The sequence below is a fragment of the Lampetra fluviatilis genome, chromosome 4 (genome assembly GCF_964198595.1).
Source record: "Lampetra fluviatilis chromosome 4, kcLamFluv1.1, whole genome shotgun sequence".
Lineage (NCBI taxonomy): Eukaryota > Metazoa > Chordata > Hyperoartia > Petromyzontiformes > Petromyzontidae > Lampetra > Lampetra fluviatilis.
The window spans coordinates 22,130,929-22,156,052 of NC_136278.1; the positions used below are offsets into that span (position 1 = coordinate 22,130,929).

The 25,124-nt window shown below is 45.4% G+C and overlaps 1 protein-coding gene across 5 annotated transcripts in view; it reads left to right on the forward strand.

Moving 5' to 3' along the window:
- LOC144931679 (protein 4.1-like) overlaps window positions 1-13,991 on the forward strand; it is a 62,104-nt gene extending 48,113 nt beyond the window's left edge. For 4 of the 5 annotated variants that reach the window (XM_078855810.1, XM_078855812.1, XM_078855814.1 and 1 more), the window contains exons 13-18: window positions 3,517-3,747; window positions 5,730-5,858; window positions 8,250-8,348; window positions 11,355-11,435; window positions 11,650-11,786; window positions 12,603-13,991. In XM_078855810.1, coding sequence (XP_078711936.1) covers window positions 3,517-3,747; window positions 5,730-5,858; window positions 8,250-8,348; window positions 11,355-11,435; window positions 11,650-11,760 — 651 coding nt within the window. In that variant the 3' untranslated portion in view covers window positions 11,761-11,786; window positions 12,603-13,991. The remainder of the gene's footprint in view (window positions 1-3,516; window positions 3,748-5,729; window positions 5,859-8,249; window positions 8,349-11,354; window positions 11,436-11,649; window positions 11,787-12,602) is intronic. The other variant, XM_078855811.1, reaches the window with a different exon arrangement.
- Window positions 13,992-25,124: the final 11,133 nt, after the last annotated feature.

The window sequence follows — 25,124 nt, forward strand, 5'->3', positions numbered from 1 at the left end:
AAATGTGCTAAAAAGGCAACCACCTCTTCACTTATTGAGTTGCTTTGCTGTTGTGCTTTGCCTGTACAGCTTTTTCCCCCCATTTTTTTTATCCGAGTCCGCATTGGTATTTATTCCAATCACAGGGTCTTTCTAAATTTAGCTGATTATTGTTACGAATATAAATGCCTGAAGTGTTTAATCAAGCCTGATGTGCTTCTGTACGTCAGCCACTCGTCATTCTGGCTTGGGGTCAATTATGTCAGCGCTTCTAAGTGTCCCTCCTGTAATTGTTTATTAGCGACGAATAATAGTGACCCAGATGACTGTTATAATTCAGTGGGCTCACATGACATTGATTTATCCAAGACAGAGGTTCTTTGCAAGCCATCTGGCTACCATGAGAGGTTCGTTCATGAGGCTATTCCCATATACAAACACAGACAATTTCAACCGAGAAGATGGATTCTGGCTTAGCAATCATTGGAAGGATTTGATTAACCATTTCGGGTCTTTATTGATTGTGTTCACGCTTACGGTTACTTTCAGACCACATTCCATTTTCTGCTCCCCCCTCCTCTTTTCCGATCATAGATGTATTCGCCCATCTGGCCAACTGCCAAATTGCTGTCTATGGTGCTGACGTTAGGACAAACCGCCACTTTTTTCAAATTTTCTTGCTGTGGATTTCACACCTGATGATGATTGCTTGTGTTGCAGTCGAAACGTCGTGAGAATTTTTATTGTTTTATATTTGTATTCTTTTATTATTTCCCTTCTACGTGACTTTACCGAAATAACCAAGAATAGTGACCCAGTCGAGTGCTGGAGGGCACTGTGACATGAGGCTCTTCAATAGGACATCGTACCAAAGATCGGAATACTCTTGTGGACATTATGGATCGTATGTCAGACTTCTGTGAAGTGGACACATGTTTTATGAAGCCCAACGTCGAACAGAAATCTTTATTCCATTGCATGACAGTTAATATCAGTAATGTGAGTTGTAATCAAATTAGTATTCTTTCCTGAGTTTGCAGGATCGCAAGTTATTATTAATCTTCATTTGAAGCTTTCGTGACTGCAGGAATACATACTCTTTGGTTCTTTCGGTAAAGTCACGTAGGTAGAAATAAAACAATAAATCGTGACCTTGCGGCGCTTGTGTTGCGTTCGAAACGTCGTGATTGATTTTATTTTATTTCTACCTACGTGACTTTACCGAAAGAACCAAAGAGTAAGTTATTATTATCCAAAGGCTGTTAACAAAATTTGGCATTGACATGTGAACTTCGTGTTTAGATTATATGGGTATAATGATTGATTACTTCATGGGACCTCCTTTGCCAGTACCAAAATATGAGAATAGGTTTTCCCCTTTTTTCTGGCAACAAAACAGGTGCTGAGATGTTAAAACACCAAACTGAAAACTTTTACGAGGAATCATGTCTACATTAACCACAATACTTGTGGTTAGAATGCAAACAAAAACACACTCTGATAGTATATGCATTGTCTTTGAAACTGATTGGTCCACACCAGAGACAGCTTTCTTTCGAGCCTCGTCTCAAACGGTGTTAGACCAGAGGACGCCAAAAGGCGTACCTGATTGATTATTTTTGATACTAAACCTCACGACACGTGCACACATTTGCATGTGGATAAATCGCATTTGGAAAAATCGATGTTTTTCTATTTGCGTACATGGTGTGAAGTTTCCAGTTGTATCCCTCTCAACATTTGTTTTCAGATGCTTAAGACGTCTATATATATCTGCTTATGCCTGTCTCATATATATACTGAGGGCAGTTATTGAAGGTGGATTGCGATCAAAATTATGTAATGAAGATGTAGAACAAGAAGAGGGGGGGGGGGGTGTTGCTTGGGTGGCCTTTATCCAGCAGTGGATAGATAATGGTTGATGATGATTTATACAATGGGTTAAAATAGCTTTAAGGTTGCCACATTCACAACAACATGAATAAATAAAAAATCTTCAATAGAATTACAACAACATCGCAACCGTGCATTGAATTGCTAGGCGTGCAAGTGTACAACGTGAAGGTGTAAAACAGGTAGAGTTATTAAAAGGTTACATTTGTTATTTGATTTTTGAAAGACCCTGCAGGTACTTGCTTATACAAGGGATCGTGTTTGCAATAACCACAACACAAGCAGTTTAAATGCAAACAAAAAGAAACAACTCTGATAATGATATGCACTGTCCTTGAAGTTGATTGGTCCACACCCGAGACAGCTTTTCTTAGAGCCTAGTTTCCATTGGTGTTGGACCAGATGACGCCAAAAGGCGTATAACTCAAAAAACAGCTCACTATCAGAGTATTGAGAGCTCGGGGTAAGCATTTACACTGTGTGGACCAATCAACTTCAAGGACAGTGCATATCATTATCAGAGTTGTTTCTTTTTGTTTGCATTTTGACTGCTTGTGTTGTGGTTATTGCAAACATGATCCCTTGTATAAAGGTGTCAGTTTTGTACTAGTTGAAAGGGTAAAAACCTATTACTATATTTTGCCACTGGTAAAGGAGGTCTCATAATGTTACAAGTCATTAAAGGTACGCTATGCTGCTCTGTGTTGACGCAACAAGCTATTTAAAAAAATGTTTGCATAAAATGCTTCATCGGGGCATTCGATAATTTCCTAACAGAAACATTTCACGTGTTCAGAGCGGCTGTGCTATTAACTCTGCTACTTGTTGAACTTGCGGTGATGTGGATTTTGTTGAATATTAATGGTGTGCTTAGCGTGTGGAACAAATAGCTTTAAGGGTATAAGGTGGTGCCCCGGTGGCGACGTTAACTACTTCGCCTGGTGTACAGGAGGTCGTGGGTTCAATCCCGACCCTGACACCTGGTATATTTGGAGTTTGCGTGTTCTCCCCGTGATCGTGTGGATTTTTCCCATGGTCCTCCAGTTTTTCCTTCCACATTTAGAATCAACATGCATTTAGAGTATTTGGCTGCTATATATTACAACGTGATAAGCCACTTTGTTGAGCTATCATTTGTGGCCAGGTCGCTTCTGAAAATTAGCAATATAGCTCCGTGGGCCTTACCTGGTAAAATAAAAAATAGTTTAGTTTGTATTGCGAAAATGCATGTGTTTGTTGCTGCTAATTGTGAAATCTCTCCCACCATTCTCCCCTCGCACACACACACACTACTTCTAAATGTCTGCCTCCTTATGTGCGCACACAAACCCTGTACACACACTCATCGTGTCCACACTTTTATCCACTCAATCTTGTGTACATTACACGGAACGTCATGCTCCTCACACACACACACTATCCGACGAACATTGATTGTCCTGCATACACGTGTACGCATTCACTCCCTCCTGTATGACACACACCTGTACATGCATGGATGCTTCCTCCTGTATAACACACTCCTCATCCCACACGCACGTGAACGTGCATGCACCCTCCCTCCTGCATAACACACACCCATCATCCCGCGCACACGTGTACACGCATACGCTCTCCATCCTACATAACGCACGCACCCACAAGGGCCTCGACGAGAAGCCGGAGCACGCCGTGCGGCACCAGGCCAACCTGGCGGAGCTCAAGCGCTCGTTCCTGGGCGCCCCGCAGACTGCGGACGCCGACTGGAACAAGCGATTCTCCGGCGAGGGCGGAGTCCCCGCCACGGCTGGCCCGGCCGCCAAACAGTCCAACGCTGACACCGCACCACCGGGGGGGGGTCCGCTCGCCAACGGCACTGAGGACAAGCCGGAGCAGGTGGGCGTTGCTCTTGCGTGGCGCGTTTCACTGATGGCGCTGTCCCAGTGTCGTGTCCCCCCCCTCGCCTTTGCCCCGATTTATGTACCTCAAGCATCTTGGTCGGAGACGTGTGAGTTTGCCATTCGTTGCAGATTCCTTTCCGATACATGTACATCATCAAAAAGAAAAACTAAAGTAAACTAATTTTATCAGTACCGAGACTCCCACATGGCCACGTGGGAGTGCGTGTGGTACAGTTTGGCGCCAGCTATAGTAGTTGCGGTCCTGTCTTCTACTGCACTCACCGCAGAGAAATATGTCTTTTAAAAACATGGCGCTACGCCTCTCTAAATAAAATTTACGCTAAACAATTGTGGGTTCCGAGATTCAGAGGTGAACAGGACCCACCCTGCAACTTGCAGACGTCTCGGAACTGAAAAGGTTAACTCTGCAGGTGTATCAACCACGCACTGGACCTTAAGGATTGTGTGATGTCATGAGCAAGAGCAGGCCGTCGTGCACCGGTGTCTCGGTCCAAAGTTGCCATATTCTCAAAATTACTCAATTGGAACTTACATAGAAATCATTGCCCCCTTCTGTGAAAACTTGGTAGTACCCTACTCTTTGGTTCTTTCGGTAAAGTCACGTAGGTATAAAAATAAAATAAATCACGTTTCGGGCGCAACACAAGCGTCCGTCATCAGGTGGGAAAGCATGGCCTGCTGCTGATGCAGACTGTTTTAAAGGTTTGAAATGGGTGTAGCTCATGGGTGTAGCCCATGCCTACGTGACTTTACCCAAATAACCAAAGAGTGGATTCCTGCAGTCACGAAAGCTTCAAATCAAGATTGGTAGTACTCTCTTTAAAAAGTCTCAACACTCAGTGAGGCCTTTCTTGGTAAATGAGTGTAATAAGATAATATGCTATTCCAGAATTAATGTGCTTTCTTTTTTCAGAAATTGCCCTTAAAGTCTCTTACGCTTAATGTTTGTATCTATATGTGTCCACGCATTGTGTTTGTGGGTGTGCATGTAGCTGTGTGTGTGTTTCTAAGGTCCTATCTGTTTGAGGAGTTCACAAATCCTTTAAAGATCTGGACACATTCCCATCAGTGAGCTCCACTGGTGGGCAAGGCTGCGTTGGCTCGGTCATGTAGCCCGCATGCCCAGCCACCGCATGCCTAAGCAGCTTCTATTTGGCCAGATATAGGAAGCTAAATAGGCACGGCATGGGCTGGAGAAGAGATGGACTGATGCAATATTCGAGTATGTGGAGCTGGTGCCCAAGACAGGTACCAGTGGTGTCAAGAAAGGCCTCTATGAGAGAGGTATTGTGAAGGACGCCACTGGGCAGTTGGAGGCAGTCTCCCTCCAACAGCAGCGGGAGGGCAGAGTAGCGACGCTCACAACAAAGAGTGGAGCATCGGGCAGCTGAAATGCAGCAAGTTGGCTCAGTCGGGGGCACAGGTTGTGCATCTGCCAGTCATCTGTCAACCCATGGCCACCTGGGTTTGTCCCGTGACCTGTCAGCTAGCCTTCGACACTTCACATGGCCTCGGAGTGTACCTGGCCTGGAACAAGCGCCGTGGTGATGTCACCAGCACTGAGTGACGACTGACAGCTGTTTTTGTTGTACGTATGCGTACGTGCATGTGTTGGGTAGCGGTAGTGCAGCGGTTAGCGTGCTGCACAACAAACCTGGTGACCCGAGTTGGATTCTCGCTCACGGTCAACACCAGTGACGATTATCTTAAGCGGTCCTGGGCTTCCCCTTGGTCATTTCGGCCTCGAATGAGTACCTGGTGCGATATGAAATATCAGCACGAGGGAGACAAAGGCGGACAGGTGTGGTGCTGTCCACCCACCCCCTTCGTGTGCAATGCCGGCTTTCATATGTGCTCACTAAATGCGCTTTCCCAGACATTCTGTTTAAGCTTTACCAGGGGATGGGGGGTCTTTGTGCGTGCACTCACACCCATTCCCACGTTTGGTGCACGCAGCCGCCTGTGGTTCAGACTGAGACCATGAGCTTCAACTCGGCCTCCCCGGCCTCCGGTACGGAGATTACCACCCGCGATGTGCCGATTGTCGCCACGGAAACGAAAACTATCACCTACGAGGCTCCACAGGTACCTGCTCGCACCATCTTATCACCTACCCTCCTTGTACCCATCCTTTCACAGTTACCTGCTCACACCTTCCACCATCTGTCCTCGTACCCATCCTGCACCCCCATCACAGGCAGTGAGGATTTGTTAGAGCCGCCGCTCTTGATCAACTGCTATTTCGGTTGAAAGGTTCCACGCTGCAGCGATAAGTGCGATGCCTGCACGCGTTGTCATGTCGTGTTTATAATAGCGGCACAGACACCGATGCTCTGTCTCATGGCTACATGTGCTCGGTATATTGAGAAATGGTTTATCTTTGAAGTGCAGGAATATCCTCCACTTCTATATGTGAGGGATGCGTTCCTGGGAAATGCTACTTAACTCGAAATTGCCAAAAGAGAACTCTAATTTTACATAGACATAATGTTCCTAGCTGACATTTATGGGAAAAAATGCAAGACTAAATGTCATGAAGTGTACAAAAATGCATATTACATTACAGAGTGGTCCGTTTTCAGCACGTGCATTCCTCGTTTAAGAATATTCTTTGGGTCTTTCGGTAAAGTCACGTAGATAGGTTTAAAGAAAATAACAAAAAAACGACGACGTTTCGATCACAATTTTAGATTTGAAGCTTTCGTGACTGCAAGGAATCATCTTCTTAGGTTTTTTCGGTAAAGTCACGTAGAAAGTAAAATAAAAACAAAAATCACGACGTTTCGGAGGCAACACAAGTCTCCGTCATCAGGTGGGACCGTCACAGCCAGATTAGCTGTATCAAGTGAGGCAATGATTCAAGATGTAATCCCTTAAAAGCGAGTTGAGGGGGAGGGAGAGGGAGGGGGGAGCTCATCAGACTATGGTAGCCAATGAAAGGAACGTGTCGGGAGGGAGGGGGGGCGAGGCCAAAAGGGTGGGCGATGGACGTGGAAGCGCTTGTGCCCAAGCGGCCAATTACTGCACACGCCAACACAATGGAGCGATTGTGCGCAAGCGGCCAGCCACTGCCCATTGTGTTGGCGGGTGCAGTGGCTGGCCGCTTGCGCACAATCGCTCCATTGTGTTGGCGTGTGCAGTAATTGGCCGCTTGGGCACAAGCGCTTCCACGTCCATCGCCCACCCTTTTGGCCTCGCCCCCCCTCCCTCCCGACACGTTCCTTTCATTGGCTACCATAGTCTGATGAGCTCACCCCTCCCTCTCCCTCCCCCTCAACTCGCTTTTAAGGGATTAACATCTTGAATCATTGCCTCACTTGATACAGCTAATCTGGCTGTGACGGTCCCACCTGATGACGGAGACTTGTGTTGCCTCCGAAACGTCGTGATTTTTGTTTTTATTTTATTTTACTTTCTACGTGACTTTACCGAAAAAAAAACCTAAGAAGATGTTTCGATCACAACACAAGCGATGCCTCCTGATGACGATCCCTTCTGTTGTGATCGAAACATCGTAGTTTTATTTTAATTTTCTTTGAACCTATCTGCTTGACTTTACCGAAAGACCCAGAGAATATGAATTCCTGCAGTCACGAAAGCTTTAAGTCGAGATTTAGTTGAAGAATGCTGCATATATCCGTAAAAGAACGATTGTGTGTAATATCACACATGTAAGAAATATTTTCCTAATTAATCGGCAATGTATATAAAAAAATAACGCATAATGTGGCACCTTATAGCGGTGGATTTCTGCTTTTGATTGGCTGATGCGATACATACTCAGCCTCCAGAGGGGGTGCAAGGTCGGTCATCATCTGCTCTACTTTCACAGCACTCCTTAGTGTGCCGATGTAATATCCAAACCTATAACCAGTATTGAGGTGAATGGTTTGTTCCCATAATGCAAAATTTGCATGGGATTCGCATTAAGAAATGGGAAGATTAGTTGATTATTCAGCTCAAGTCCTCTCCGATTTTCTCAAGAGGGGGAAGAAAAGAGCAAGAAACTAATTACAGATTGTCTGCAAGGTCAATGCGATGTTTATAGTGGATGTATGCATAATAAATGTCAGAAATTCCCACGTCTGCAGTATCGCATCAGGGGTAACAATGCTGGCACGTGATTATGTGTACGTTCGTGCATCTGTGATTTGTGAGGAACGGTAGTGTCTCGGTTAGCACGCTGCGCTACGAACTCAGCGATCCGAGTTCGATTCCCGCTCACGGCCAACACCGGTGACAATTATCTGGACCGGTTCTGGGCCTCCCCTAGGTTGATTCAGCCTCAAATGATTACCTGGTGTGATTGTCGCCATGTGTAAACATCGCCACTCGGGAGACAAATATTTGTGATGTTGGTTGGCCACCCCCTCGTGTGTCATGCCGGCCTTCATAGGTGCTCGCGAACAGCACTTTCCCCAAAAGTCTGTTAAAGCTACGGGGGGGGGGGAATCTATCTGTATCTTTTGTGCGCAGGATATTGTTGAAAATGATGGGAAGCCAGGGCTGCTGATGAGTGCACAGACCATCACGTCCGAGACCTCCAGCTCCACAATGACTACACACATCACCAAGGTAGGGATGTCTGATCTCCATTCGCAAAGGCTATGGGGAACTTGATTTCAACAACAGTTTCGATTTAAAGCTTTCGTGACTGCAGGGATTCATCTTCTTGGTTCTTTCGGTAAAGTCACGTAGAAGGGAAGTAATAAAATAATAAAAATAATAAAATAATTCTCACGACGTTTCGGCCACATCGCAAGCAGCCGTCCTCTTCACCTGAGGACGGCTGCTTGTGTTGTGGTCGAAACATCGTGAGAATGATTTTATTATGTTTTATTTTTATTATTTTATTACTTCCCTTCTACGTGACTTTATCGAAAGAACCAAGCAGATTCAACAACAGTCGTTTAAAATACTCCATCGTTATTTATTTTAAGCGAAGACAACATGTTTGGTACACTCTTCAAACACTGTAAATGTTTACTACGTGCCATGTGCTGTTACCTCCGGGTAACAATAACACAAGTTGTTAGTCTTTGGCTGCCTGGAACCGCGCTACATGGGCCAATATGAAATACTGTATTCTGCTCCCCTAAAACGTAAAGTAAGATCCAGTCCGTGAAATTAATTGCTTGCGTAGGTACGACCTGCGATGTGTGGCTGACACAGTATTTGAAAACCTTGTTAATGAGCTTTTTAAAGCTTCTCTCAGGTGGGCCGTCATAGTGATGACGATGTGACAGCACTCGTACATATTAATACTTTGACCCAGTGGTGATGTCACGAGAGCCATTGCGAGAGCTTGCTGGTGACATCATTGCAGTGGTGTCACAGTTAATTTTAGTTTAATTATCACGACAATCACGTTAATTGCGCTCCTGCCCGGCTGAAAGTCTGTTTTTCCCCGTTTCACAAGGTTTTGGACTCTTGTTAGACCGCCTAGGGTACACAATGCAAGTACAAATATACAACATAAGATATATTTGATTTAAGTTTGACCCGCCCCTTCTAGACATCTGTGAAAAATAGTTTTTTCGCTCCAGGATATATAAAGATTATGATTCGAAACTCAAATTTTCTCAATCTTCCCATAGCAGAAGCCTCTGATCATTTATCCACCGGTCCCCTGCCTTATATTCTAGATTTGAAGCTTTCGTGACTGCAAGGATTCATATTCTTAGGTTTTTTCGGTAAAGTCACGCAGGTAAAAAATTAAAATTTATAAAAAATAAAATAAAAATCACTACGTTTCGGAGGCAACACAAGCTTCCGCCTTCAGGTGGAACCGTCACAGCACGATAGCTGTATCAAGTGAGATACAGCTATTTTACTTTTATTAATTTAATTTTCTTTACCTACGTGACTTTACCGAAAAAACCTAAGAATATGAATCCCTGCCTTATATTTCCCCCAGTCTACAAAACACATTCCCACCAATGGCTCTCGCACAGAACCGCTCCCCGTAACCGGGACGAGATGGTCCATGTATATTGTTGGGTGAATTCAGGGAGATAGAAACATACTCTGAACCTGCCGACAGAGCTGCCCCGCGTGGTGGTGCCTTGCAGAGTGCATTGGCTACGCGACACACAACCACCTGAGGGCGCTGTTGCACCGGCGGTGACAGCTTACTTTGATCTTCTTGGTTCTTTCGGTAAAGTCACGTAGAAGGGAAATAATAAAATAATAAAAATTAAACATAATAAAATAATTCTCACGACGTTTCGGCCACAACGCAAGCAGCCGTCCTCGGGTCATTCAGACGCTGTCTCCCCGACAGACCTGGCCTTCACCTGAGGACGGCTGCTTGCGTTGTGGCCGAAACGTCGTGAGAATTTTTTATTATGTTTTATTTTTATTATTTTATTATTTCCCTTCTACGTGACTTTACCGAAAGAACCAAGAAGATGAATCCCCGCAGTCACGAAAGCTTTAAGTCGAAACTTAATTTGACATAACAGAACTGCACCGCGATTACATTTATATGCATTGAAATATTGTATTTTGCAATGAATGGCTTTACAAACTGGTGTAACAAAACAAAACATCTACAATATTCGTTCTTAAAACACGACGCTGCGCGTTGCAATGCCATTGTACGTCTGCAAAGGTGTCTGCTCGGCAGGTAGCAATTCACCTCGCTGAAATTATTGGACGAATTGTCATGGCTCAAGGTCTCAATTCATTAAGCACATGGGTGTTTTGCCGTTGTTTGTTCCATGTGGCATTTCTAGTGGCTGCAGGGTGAACGTGGGCCAATGACACACGATGGACGCGTTGCAAATCGAACAAAATTCGCCTCCTTGTTGCGGCATGAATTAACCCGTCCTGTGGAATTAATGTGTGTCCATCCTATCGCCTATCTGTGCCTTCTCCCACTTGCTTGTCCTGTTGTTTCTTCATCCCTCTGTTATTTTGGCCACGCAAATTATGTGTCTTACTCTTTTCACTATTACGTGTTAAGTTTTATCAGACTTGCCACCCTCTTAGTGTTCCGTTGAAATCACCCGGCTGCACTTGAGTGTCAAGTGGCCACCTATGGCAGGGCACTTGACACGCAATCGGAAAAGCGGCGATTTGAATCCATGCTCGTTCCACCTGGCCGATTTAGAACTCCAGCATCGGGCATAAAATAAAGAACCAACGTGTGAGAAGCTAGTTAGTACCGTCGTGTATAAACCGACTCCCGCCATGCGAATGTGGAATTTCCCACCGCTTGCAGGAGAGGAGCACGTTACCAAGGCCTGCTCGAGCAGGGAGACTTTGACTTGGCGTACGATCAACGACTCGCACATTTCTTAAATTTCAAACCCATAGCAACATCGCCCCCCTACCTGCAGACAAATGCCCGTTTAAGAACAGTACCACGTTTTTCACCTTATGTTGCACAGCGACGTCTGTTACTGGGGTCCCATTGGTGAGACTAGCAGGGCATTGACGCGGTTGAGACGATGGTGCCTTTTTATCAATCAAAGCCTTATCCCTAAGTGCATTGTGTTTGTTCTCACAAGAACGCGTGTGTCAGTACGGACAGCTTCGGTGTCCAAAGCGTTGATGCGCCGCCGTGTGCCCATGCAGACTGTGAAAGACGGCATCTCAGAGACGCGCATCGAGAAGAGAATTGTGATCAGCGGCGACTCGGACCTTGACCACGACCAGGTAACGTGCCATTTGAACTTGAGATACCAAGGTGGCTGGGCTTAGTGCTGGTTTTGCTGCCTTTTAATAGACCTAATAACTTGTTTCTAACAGCAATTGTTTTTGTGTCTCTAGAGGTTGTTATTGCCATGTGTGTATACTCGCAGCATTTGACCCTATTGTCCGTAAGGCTAACTGGTGAATCGTTGCCTTTGTGTGTGGCCTTGGGGAATAGGCCTTAGCCCAAGCAATCAAGGAGGCCAAAGAGCAGCATCCAGACATGGCAGTGACTCGCGTCGTCGTGCACAAAGAGACGGAGGTTCTGGCCACCGCTGACCACGAGTGAACCACACCGGAAACGTACGACCCATCGTACGTTGTGCATGTGAACACCACGCGCAGTCTCACCCTGTGAACCGCGCGTGCCCTGCTACGCCGAATGCTTGCACACATCGGTGCGATGGTGCACGCAACCACGATGTGTGACGCACGCTCCGAAACGCCACGCCATTCCTCAAACTCGGCATTCATTGGATGAGATCGATTCTTGCGCTCGCAATGCATGCGTGCGATTGGTTGCGCAAGTAAAACATTTTTTTTTTTTAGCTCTGGAAATGTTTACTTATGCATCGTGGAATGAATGAAATGGAACAAAACAAAACATTGCAATGAGGGACAATATGGACAAGGTGGAGAGAAGTAACAGATAAAACCAGACTACACATGAATGAGTTGCCCCCTTATGCCTCGGATTTCAAGACGAGGAAAATGTATTTGAATCGGTCAAACATTTTTGCAGCCTTCCAAACTCTTACAAACTGATGCCTAAATAAAAAAAGATTTAGAAATCATAAAGGCCATATTCCAAAATGTTATAGCTACTCAAATTACACGAGGAAAGCAACACCTTAAATAGGCCTCTTTAACCCACCCAGAACCACATGCCCAGGAGAAACCACACACGCACACACACAATCCCTGCCCCACATGGCAAAAGCCACTCATTCCAATATTTCGCTGTATATCTCAAAGAAAAACAGCACATCCTAACATTGCCGTGAACCACAGAGGCCATCCTTGAATTACAGTCAATTCACGCGCTTAAATTGGATGGTTCATTACACCACATCCACGTTCACTGGTTATTGTACACACGTGAAAAGTTATTTCTTCTTCTTGTGTCCACAGGCAGACGTGGGAAAGTGTGGCTTGTACTGAACAAACCTCGCTCGTCTGCAGCTTGCAGAGGTGCTTGAGGAGCGTACAGAACAAACCCGGATGGGTTGTCCTTTTTTTTATTCTTTAATATATTACATCGTCATGATCCCGCCACCGATAGTGACAGCCACGGGGGAGGGGATAAGCACCTTGTGAACGCAAAGCCAAGAGAGCAACAACTCCGATGCAAGCTTGCACACGCAGTCAGCCAGGGGCATAACTTACTCGGTGATTCAGGTGAAAACACCCGCCCATGTAAAGTCGACGGAACGTTTTTTACTCTCAGATTAATGTGCACTTAACGTTGAAAAATTTGGACACGTTTGAAGTTAAACGTAAACAGTTATTGGGGGACAAATGGCACTTGCAATATCTTTGTGTAAACTTGACAGACTCCCTTGACTGGATTTTCCATTTTGGAGACGTATTTAAGTTAAATATATGGGTGTCGCACAGTGCGGGTCTCCGTGCCGAAAATGGAAAATGCTTCGAGGCAAATTTCAGTAAGTGAACGCAGATCTGTGAATTTCGAGGAAAGTTGTCCAAAAAACACCAGAGGCAGGCCATATGAGGACTCTCAATCAGTTGGTTTTCGATAATGAGCAAGGTCACAAAATCTGTCAATGGCCCAACTAAATCACTAAACTGTTAAAGTTTGTGACCTTTACAGTTTCCCACATCCTGGATAATTCGCCATCCCTACAAGTCTCAAGTATGAGCTTCAGCGGGGAGGGGGGGGTGGGGGCGTTCCAGCATTAAATGTTTTCAGTCGTTTATTCCCGGAACGTTTCGATTAATTTCGCGTAGACGCAAGTCCACCATGTTACCAAGTGCGGTGGTTTACTGCAGTTAACTTCCCCCCCCTCCAGCCTTCTTCAGTAATGGATGGAAAAACTTTCATTTTAACCCCGCGCACACATCTGTTTTATGTCGGTAGTGCCAATAGCATGGGAAGCGCACTAGAGATGTTATGATGACTATTTTTTTTTTATAACACATTCTGAAGTGCATTTCCTTCGTGAATTTGCACTCATTCTGTCTTGGGTTTTTTGTGCTACCTATTTATGTCTAAGTTGGTAAATGTTTTTTTTAAAACTGCACATTTTAAACCTGTGATGAAGACTAACTTACTTTCGTTGTACAACTTATGTATTTTTCTTTTTGTACTTTGTGTTTTCTCTTGAGACGTGAACAAAGACTGTTCCTTTCACCAGAATTGACAATTCCCACAGTAGCATCGGTGTGTCTTGCCAGACTCTGACATCTTGTGAAGTTGAATCTTATACATGTAAAATGTTACAGCTGCAAGCCAGGAATTTGCACCTGTTAAGAAGAATAAAAGCGGAATTTAAAAAAACATTCAGTTGTGTTCATGCGTGTGAACTTTCATTACATGTCTTATTGCATATCTGCATGTCATTTTCAAAATCATAGATTCATTTTCTTGGTTCTTTCGGTAAAGTCAAGTAGAAGGAAAATAATAAAATAATAAAAATAAAACATAATAAAATAATTCTCACGACGTTTCGGCCACAACGCAAGCAGCCGTCTTCAGGTGGAGAACAGGTCTGTCGAGAAGGCAGAGTCTGAATGGCATGCCCCAGGCTTGGAGCGACTATTTATGCTGGGATGGAGGGGCGAAGAGCGTCGATTCGTTGTCATCAACTAGCTTTACAATATTCCTTAAAGAAACAATGAAATGTGATGGGTGGACTAACCTCGCTTAAGTGTTGTGCTGCTGAGGGATACTACAATATCAAACAAATGTGTGAATCATGAGGTGTTAGGTAAATGCACAAAGACCACCATTAATGAAAGACGTTTGGATGACCTGTTTTAAATTTGTATTTTCACAACTGCTTTAATCGGTTACGGTATATGCTTTCTTGGGCCCTCTTTCATCATTGACGGATTATTCTGGTTAACATTGCAACATTGCTTCCGCTTTAAGCACTTTTGTGTGTGTGTGCACTTGCAGCCACACAGTGCTTTGTGCACCGCAACGCATTGCCGGTCAAATCTCGTTTCTCACTTTCTGGCCTTGCACCAACACCGCCGGCAGTCGGTGTCTGATCCTGGCCCGAGTCGCCTCGAGGTCTGCTCTGCTTAGAATGAATAGCTAGTTGGGTGGGGGGGGTGTGGGAACATTAGCACTGGAGAGACAGGTGGCCGGTCATAACCACAATACACTACATTATCGCCTCGAGTACCATGCTGGCTTCAATTGGTGCTCGCTAACAGCCCTTGTCCCAATGGTCTACAATGATGAATAGGTAGGATCTGTGTATGGGCATTGGCAATGCAGCAAGCGTACAAGATTAATTATTATGGAACACAACCATTTTATATTGGTATAACTCCTCCAAAGGCCAAAACTTCCTTCCCCACTTGTACAACTCAATACGCCTCTGCGCTCCGTATAACATTTCTGAAGCCCTGCTGCTGCTGCTGCTTAATACACCGCTCCGCAGCGATAACGTCCACACTTGCTGCTGTCGGTCAGTTACATTTAATGGGGGGGGGGGGGACTTTGGACTGCTATTGTTTTTCCACATGCGTTGATTTATTTGGAGCGGCTGGATGGGCTCGTGGCCCTTGAGCCAGTGGGGTATGGGTTTGGTTCCACTTAGTCCTGACACAATGATGTGTTGTGTGTGGGTTATTAGATATCCCAGAGCAATATCGCCGAAGTTTTAAACGTCAAAACATTTCATTTTTACATTTAGAAGATATTTTTTTTTTCAACATCCGGTTTATTTCTGCGAACCGCAGAATATGTGTCCTTAACAAGTTGTGAAATGTGGGATCCATTTCCGGCTTCACAATTATCACATGAGGGGGAAATGGTAACTCTTCGCATTTATACATGTCTGTTTACACATTGCCAAAATACGAATTTTAAGTTGTATGTAAAATGTGTTCAAGGCCAGAAATGTTTTTTTTTGCACTTAAAACCCCTCGCATGCACTCTCATTTGCGTCAGATATTTCATGAAAAGGGGCAAAAAACAACTGCGTTTCCGCCAGACTTTTCAAAAGTATGTAGAAATGTTCAGCATTCAAGTGCATATTATTCAGCAGCTGCATGTGGATGTAGGCAAACCCAAGATATTTCTCAAGTTAATGTTGTGCACATCGTTCCGAGTGTGTGTATGGGAACAGGAAAGCATCGAGTGTTCCCTGAATGATGACACATGTTTCCGAATGTTTGGGTATTCGTTATTTGCTCAGTTTTTTTGGTACTATGCTTACTACGCACTTTATTTAGTCTCATTTCTCCGCGTACGTGTATAGGAATGGGGTTGTGTGTCTGTATGGGCTGGAATACTTAATTTTCCTTCACCCTCGCACGCACACATTTGGTACATCGATTTGACGAGAATCACATTTTTCACACGCGTAATATTTTGTGGACATATATCACGTGACTCTTGAGGTGCACGGAGCCAGGAGTTGGAGATGGGCCTTGAAGAAAGAAGTGGTCAATTTAAGAGTGGTGGAGAATAAAAAAAGAGGTGGGCCCTTTAACAATGAGGTGGGGTCTTTAAGTGTCTCTTATAAGCCAGTGTGGACTGAATGCGGCTGCTGCTGCTGTGAATTTTGCTGCAGTTGCAGCGGTGGTGGTGGTGGCCGCGTTCCAGACGGCGGGCGGGAGCTGTCAACGTCGAGACGACGCCCGGCAATGGCCATGGTCTCCTGCTCCTCGGTGTAGAGAGCAGCAGCAGCAGAGGAAGAGGTTGCGAGTGTGGAGTTTGTTTTCTTTCCGTGAGCTGCTGCAGAGCGGGGTGACGAAAGCATTTGTAGAGCATTTTGCTGTCGTTTTTGAGGCAATCCGACCCCAAAATTGCGTGGTTTTTTTCGTTTCAGAATTCAGCCCGATAGATTTGCCAACTTGTTTATTTGGGTCTCGATGAAAGCGGTTTTATTTTTATAGGCGTAACCCCACGATTAGCACGGTTGGCTTCGTACGGAGCGAAATAAGTTAAACATACTGTGAACACGCTATTGGTAGTAGTTGTGTCAGCATCTGTGCTTTAGCCATTAAAAAAAAACGAGCTGTTTGAGAGGTGGGGTTTCCGCCTATAAAAATGAAACATGTTTGGCTAAGAAATCTAGACCGATGGAGGCGGTGTTGACGGTTCGATTTGAATAAACTCTGCAACAACATTTCTTCGTGTATTTAAAAATATGTTTTCCCATAAATGTTTGACGACTACAACCAGACCAGAACAGCGCTGCGCTGCAATGTGGCTTCATCTCGTGTCTTATGCAACTGCATTTCAAGACGCTGTACAGAATGGCATGTTTTGGGCATCTGGGGGACAGGAGGCTTTTTTTTAATAAAGACGGAGACGCTCGTAGGCAGAGGAGAAGATTGAGATTTCGAATGTGAAATTCAACAGTGTTGATGCTTTTGGTGTCTTTTTCAATAATAACGCGATTACATGCGAGTGCGTGTACCTAACGTTCTGTCACTTAGTGACCCCGTCTCGTGTGTATGCACGTATGTATAAAGCATCCGAGTGTTAATGTGTGTTTGGGCTGTAATGGTATCCCACTCAACACAAGCGATGTGGTGTAAACTATGAAGTGGAGGTGGCGTCAGATGTACAGTTTATTCTAAGTGTGGAAAATAATGGACTTAATGGCACGCAGTGGAATACCCGTGTCCCGCAGGGAGCGTTTCCCCTCTCCCTAATGAGTATTGGAAGTTGCTCCTGAAACGCTGATGTTTCATCGGCACATGTGGCAGCATAAATCGGCACGCTGATCCCGGGCTATAGAGTTTCCTCCCGCACGAGATGGGAGCCCGCGTTGCCACGTCCGCGCACACTTTCACCTCGTGTGGTTTTTTTCATCTTACAACTCGATCCTTCATGGGGCCAATTCCCGTGTTAGTGGAGAGACCGCTTTCGTCTTAATTTTTTTTTGGTTCGATAATGGCCAAGTTGCTGTTACTTTTTTTGTGCCAATTTTGCAGATTACAGTAAAACCTTGGATTGCGAGCATAATTCGTTCCGGAAACGTGTTTGTAATCCAAAACAATCTTATATCAAAGCACTCGTATATCAGTTGTGATCACGTGACGCTCGGCAGACAAAGCGTATACGTACTACTCGTATTGCAAAACCTCGCTCGTTTATCAAATTAATATTTATTTTTAAAAATTGCTCGTCTTGCAAAACACTTGCAGACCAAGTTACTTGCAATCCAAGGTTTTACTGTATTTCACTGAACATTGACGAAGGGGGGGGGGGGGGGTTGGGATAAAACATTGACGGCTACGTAGTTTGAAGGCAGTGAGTGGGTGGGTGTATCCTGCGATTCGGACAAAATCCATTTGAATGGCAAAATCGCTTACAGTTGAATCTCTAATAATTGCTCTTCCTAGGCCGTACAAATTAAAATAAATGTCTAAGTGTGTTTTGTTTTGCCAATTCATATATTCATCGGCTGAGGGCTCATTGAGACGCACAGTCTCCAATCGTAAGAGATATTTGGGGTCACAAAACGGTGCACTGCGCTTGTAAACTCGCGGGCAAACAACGTCACGAAGGTAACGGGGATTTCTTGACACTTTGGGGGGGATAGGGGTCGTGTTGGCAGTCGAGAGGAGTGAGGGAGGGCAAGGTGCGGAGGCGAGGTAACGGGAGGCAAGAGAGCCAGGGTGGGTGCTCGTGACTATCAAGAAGATATAATTGAGTGTTCCTGAAAGAGTTGAACAGGTGAATGCGAAGTGTGGCTCGGACTAATTCTACTTTGGCCTCGTTCAAGATGCGTGTCGCGCTTTGAACTTGAACCAAAAGTCGCACAAGGATGACCAATTAACCTGGTTTTTATACGATTTTTTTTCAATTTATAGTGGTTAGGACCCACCAAGATTTTTGCTCAAAGTGATTTCTGTTTTATTTTCACCAGGACATTGTTGGTTCCTTTATTTTTGCCCCAGACCAGTTACTTCTGACCTTCATAGAAATCAAATGGCAGGTTTTTTTTTTGCAAAATAATTCAAATCTGCTAGTCCAGTAATAACCGTTATTACGGCAACGTAAACATACATCGTTATATTTATTGTATCATAAATAACTTTAACAATTATGCTTATAATTGGGGTGAAGATTAAAGCATCATTTTTTTTGTCCCAATTTTTTTTGTTTATTCTTGATATGTTAACTTATTGTAAACACTGATGCCATCAAAGCTGTACAATACAAATTGCTTACAATTAACGTTTTTGGCTATGCCTTCAGTGGTTTTTCATAAAACAATGCAAATATCATTATCTGAGTTTTTCTTTTACTGGGTGAAATTTTAACGCTTGGGTTCACCTAAAATAAAAGCTTGGAGAGGCCATTCCAAATACGTTCTAATTGTTAGGGCTAACATCGTGAAGATGCTGCGTCCGGAGTTGGCCTGTATCTCGCTGAAGATAGAAATTGTAGAGACCAGACGAACGTTCTGCACAAGTAAAACATGCTCCTGTAGGTTGTTTTGTTGTGATTCTAGCTGCATAGCTTCTCAATATTGCTTCCTGAAAACGCGATTGTCATGATATTGTGATGGCTTGGGGGAGGCCTTCATCTGGCAGGGGATTGTCTAGGAAAATCATATCATGAAATGTTATGCTCCATGCATGTTTCGTAGAGTTAAAATTATTTGCACAAATCATTCGCACATGTGTTGGGCCTGAATTTGTGCAAAGCAGAGGTTAATGCCTTTCTTGGTAAAGCAGAGAACCACCCATTATATAAAATAAACCTTCAATTGGCTTATAATTGGTGGGTTTTAGTGGCAATTTGAGTAACTCTGTAAAATACTTTGTGAAAATGGCCTCTCGACTTTTCTATGTCCTCGTGGTGGTGGTGGTGGTGGCTACTGTGGTGAGGTGAGCGTAGGTGGCAGGTTGAACTATGGTGGAAAGGGCGCAGGGGGGAACAAAGCTGAAAATGCTGCTTCGTGTTTGCCCATTTAGTGCCAGGTGGCAACGAATTGGATGTCATTTGGCTTTGAAAGTCTCAAACATCAAAGCACATCTACTCAGCCCAGCAATGCGGTGGTGATCATCAAGGAAACTCCCCAAATCCTGCATTCAGCATAATGATAAACAAAAAGAAACCATTATGTATGGTTGGATAATTATTTTTATATGAACCCAGTGACACGAGTTCCATACCTGGTCATGCTTTCTTTGGTTGGGGCAGCCTTCATCCAGCCGGGTGGTGTGGGCAATGCACGAGGCCTGTAATCCAGCCTCCAGCGCTGGAGGGTCCAAATGTTGTGAAACTCCCTTCCCGTGGGGTGTCAAGGTGACCCATACCTTGACTTGCCATGAGAAAGCGGTGCAGTGAGTGCAGGACTCCCCCTGTTCCGCCTGTATGGGATCGAGTGTTGCCCCCTTGCACGCGTGGGGTTTTCTTCTTCTTTTGTTCTTCCCCCCAGAGTGATCCGGTTTACATTCCATTCATCTTTGCACACAGCGGTGTGCTTTGCAATTAGTTTCCGCTGTGTGCGAGGATGAGCAACGAAAAGCTGCGTTCACAGGCACAGAACCTTACTTTTCTCCGATGTTTCAAGGAGTTGGTCAAACATCACAATGTATTGCCACAGCTGAGCCAGTGGTTGGCGCCGGATCTGAATGCCTTCCTGCACGCTCATCCATCATTTACTGCGCACTCTGAATCTATGAAAAATGCACGTTACGAATCAGTTAGTGTAGTTCTGCACCGTTTAAAGGGCTGTGAATTGCCACCATTACAGTATATACAGTTAAACCTCACCAGCTCGCAGTGACAATTGCAGTGAAGTTTGGTGAAATAGTTTTTATGGCGGGCAGGGGAGGGGGGGTCTCAATCCAGCAGGGGATTAATGACGGGCTGTATTCCTACGCGAGCATGCAGTTGTGTGCACGTTATGGGAAGACATGACGGCAAAAACAAAAAGATTGCACGATTGCAGTAAAACCCATCCGTGTGCTCTGAAGCGATCCGCACACCTTCCTGTTTATTGTCAGTGCACGACGTTCTTCCTCTTCTACGAGCCATGCATTTTGGCTACGTACGGCGTGAAAGAAGTTCAGCGTAATGCGCACACATACGTGCGCGGATGAGAGGGAAGAGAGTTTGTGCATCCCGCGCGCCGCACGCGCCAGCGATGACACCCCTCTCGATGTGCCTCTGGCGGGGGGAGGTCCTTCTGCCAGCAGTGGCGAGAGCAAAGCAATGTCGGGGTTGCCCCCCTTGACTTTTTGTTTACCTGTGCGCACACAGGAAGCAGTCGAGTAAGTGGTTGGCACCACTGCAGCCACGGTTCGAGTCCCAACACACGTGACACTCCCCGGTATTCGAGGCTGTGTATAATACCAAGGTCGCACTCAATGCGCACAAAGTCAACCACAACACCTTCCCGATCTCGTAAAGGAGCATGAACCATCAAGCGATCTCCGGTCATCCTTGCAGCGGCTTTATTGGCTCGCCATCGAACAAAGGCGACCACCGCATCGCGCGCTTTCAGATGCGCTTCTGCGGCCGTCTGGAACGCTCTTCCTTCCGACATTGGGATGCCACTGGAGCTATGCACTGTTATATCTAGATTGAAAACGAATATATTTAGAACTGCTTTTTGCGATTAGTTTATCATTTCCCCGCACCTCCGATCAGCACGGTTGGCTACATACGGTGCGAAAGAAGTTCAACATACTCCCCTCTATACGTAGTGCACTTACCGTGAGTGGGGTGGGGGGGGGGGTGCGAACAAGTGCAGTGAAACGTGGAACCATAATAAGCTTTGCCGCGCGGCTGGCTGGCGTACAACTTAACCAGAGACAATCGGTGCCGTTCCTCCAGCCAAGGGTGATAATCCCACATCGGAGCACCACCCATTCCGAGCGTGGATTTTCCCCGTTCAAAATTCCCACGAAGCTTGCACAAAATAATCTCGCATTGCCCCCCCCCCGCCGTGTGCGAGAAGTCAACGTGTAACGCAGCCACACGCCGCGGCATCGAGCGAAGTGACGTGCCTGAACTCGTGCTGGTAGCGAATTTGGTAACGTTTTTTTGTTGATGGGTCTTAATTAAGCCGGTAATATATCTCGCTTTGTGATTTATGATCTCATTTTCAAGGCAGAGCCGAACAATTTAGCCACTTATGGACGGATTTCATAGTTGTGTAATAATAGTAATGGTGTTTTTATGCGGCAGCAGAATTCATGCAAGTGGTATCTCACAATCTGCAACACACCGATGTTCCAATACAGTGGGTCATTTTCAGCCAAATGAATGCGTTTTTTTAAATTATTTTTGGGGGAAATCGGAGCACCTCGAGAAAATCCACGCATGCGAGGGAACAACGCTGTATCCCACACCGATGTGACAGATGGTATCAGTCTGCGCGGGAGTGGAGGATGGCAGCCTTCACGTGGCCCACTCTGTTAAGCGAGAAAATCGCGACGAATGCTATCAACGTGACGACCGAACATCGATCATCGATTTCCCTGTCTCCAGAGCATCGACGAGGTCTCGCTGTATCCGGTTTATCCTGGCCAGTCGGGGTATGGCAACCCGAATGCCCACGGAAGGGAGTGTGTGTGATCCTCCATGCCACGCCTCCACAGTGCTGGATTACAAACCACGTGCACCGCGTATCTATTAAAGTATTGTGGTGGAGGGGTAGTGAGTCGTGGTTCGTATGTTGTCATATGAACCTCGTGACCTGTGTTGAATTCCTGGTCGCGGGAATTGAACTGTTATCAGTCTGATCCACGTTAGCTTGTCTCCGTGTCAGTATAATTCTAGTGTACTTGCAATATGAAACGACAATCGAATAAACGTTCCGATACATCGGGACATCGATCAGGTGCAATCTGTTCGCCGAAATCATCTCGCCCCTTCTGGATCGCAGCAGCCTCGCTCCACGCCGCGAATAAAATTGACGGCGAGGGATGGTGGTGAGTCTGGCCTACGCCCGACGTCAAACATAAACATCTCGTACAGGGAGGGATCCTACCGTCAAACCTCCCGGTTTCAAAACCTTCCACGCCGCCAGTGGTCGACCGTCAACCGAATCGGGACCAGTGCATTGCGGATGCGGCCACCTGACGATGCAAAAAACGGCGCATCAAAGATTGGGGGTCCTACAAGTGCGGCCACTAATCCCAAACGAATCGACCTCATTGTGAACAGGAGGAACAGACGAGATTCCACTGTGCGTCTGAACAGACAATTGAGCGGATAAAAAACATCTAAAAATACATCTTTAATCTGCTGCTATGAATCCGTACGAAAGAAGAATGATATAATAAAGTTGGCTTAAAAGTGTGGCTCAAGTAAAAAATAACGACTAAAAACTATGTTTCATTCACCAGGTAAGGTCCACTGAGCTATACAGCTTTGTTTCAGAAGCGACCTGGCCACAAATGATAGCTCACAAAAGTGTCTCATCGCGTGGAAATGTACAGCAGACAAATACTTTAAAAGCATGTTTATTATAACATATATAGGATATTCAAACTCCAAATATACAGGCAGCTTCAGGGTCGGGATAGAACCCACAAATCAAATGCAAGACGTTCACTAAACGATTGAATATCTGTTTGAGGGACAACTGGGAAAAAAAACATCGTAGTAAATCTACCTAGAGCAGTTAATGAAGGCATAATGAGACGAACATGATTTAAGAAAGAGTTAGATGAGAGGAGCTTGGAGTCCTTTTAGAAACGCAACTTTAGAAAAATTACATTGCAATATACCTCAAGAAGAAAGTTCGTAACAAGGCGTATCGCCTTCTGTTTCTGTATACGAGTCATAAACACGAACAAAGAACATCGAACAAAGTCTGAAACGTGCGCAAATAAGCATAAAGAGGTTAATCCTTTTTTTATTTTTATTTTTTTACAATTAATTTTGTGAAATTTAAGTATTTGGTTATTGACTCTGCTGGTCTTCGCTTTGAAACTGTTATCGTCCAAATTTCGATGTAAAGCTTTCGTGACTGCAGGGATTCATCTTCTTGGTTCTTTCGGTAAAGTCACATAGAAGGGAAGTAATAAAATAATAAAAATAGTGAGAATTGTTTTATTATGTTTTATTTTATTATTGTATTACTTCCCTTCTACGTGACTTTACCGAAAGAACCAAGAAGATGTTATCGTCCACTTCATAACCGACGTCACACTTGGGAAGTTAGTGCGTCAGCTATGCGAAAGGCTGGCGTGGTGGGTGTCCTCACTTGGGTGTTGTGTGCCGTGTATGCGTGTGTTTAGGTGTTTGTGTTTATGTGTGTGTGTATGTGTGCGTGTATGTGTGTGTGTGTTTAGGTGTTTGTGTTTATGTGTGTGTGTATGTGGGCGGTCCTGCACAGATGCCATATTTTCTGTCGGTTTGCTACAGCAGAGGTGTAGGGAATTCCAAAAAGACCTACATCTCTGCTTTATTGACCTGGTCAAGGCCTATGATACCATCAGTAGGACTGGGCTCTGGGTTGTTCTTCGTGCTTTCGGAGTCCCTGACCCTCTGCTCACGATCATTAAGGACCTTCATGATGGTGAGCGGGCCCGGGTAAAACTACGTGGCCGGGAGTCGGAGCCTTTCCCTGTACACCTTGGGGTGCGACAGGGATGTCCTCTGGCTCCCACATTATTTAACATCTATTTCGACTGCGTAGTTCGTGAAGCCTTCAATAGCTGTACCGGGGGAATTACCATTTGGTACAGATATAATGGGAGGCTGATCGACGCCCGGGTGCGATCAAGGGATGGCTCCCTATTGGTCAACCACGTTATGTATGCCGATGATTTGGTAATAGCTGCTCATTCAGAAGAGGAGTTGGAGACGCTGCTGCTGAGACTGGAGTGTGCCACTAAGAGGTGGGGCCTTACCATCTGCCCCACCAAAACTAAGCACCTGCCTGGGTATTTTGTACCATCGGGCACTCCACCCCCACAACTCCCAATCGGTGATGGGGCAGTAGTGGAGAGAGTGGAGAGTTTCCCATACCTGGGCAGTGTGCTCATAAACCGGCTCCAGTTTATCAGCAGAGGTCTCACTCCGAATCAGTCGAGCGGCAATATCTTTTCATCGGTTGCGTAACGCTGTGTGGAAGCTACCTGGTCTGTCGCTCCGCACGAAGCTTCAGGTCTTTTTGGCCACGGTCATTCCCTCCCTTCTCTACGCTTGCGAAACGTGGACCCCCCTAGTGGAGCATCTTCGCCGGTTGGAAACTTTTAGGCTGGCCTGCCTACGATCCATCCTGGGTTTAACCAGGCTGGATTGTGTGAGGAGCTCACAAGTCCTTGAAAGATCTGGGCAAAGTCCCATCAGTGAGCTCCTCCGGCAGGCAAGGCTGCGTTGGCTGGGTCATGTAGCCCGCATGCCCAGCCACCGCATGCCTAAACAGCTTTTGTTCGGCCGGATCCAGGGGGCTAAACGGGCGCGGCACGGGCTAGAGAAGAGATGGAGTGATGTGGTACAGGAGGACGTGGAGCTGAGTGGACTTGCCT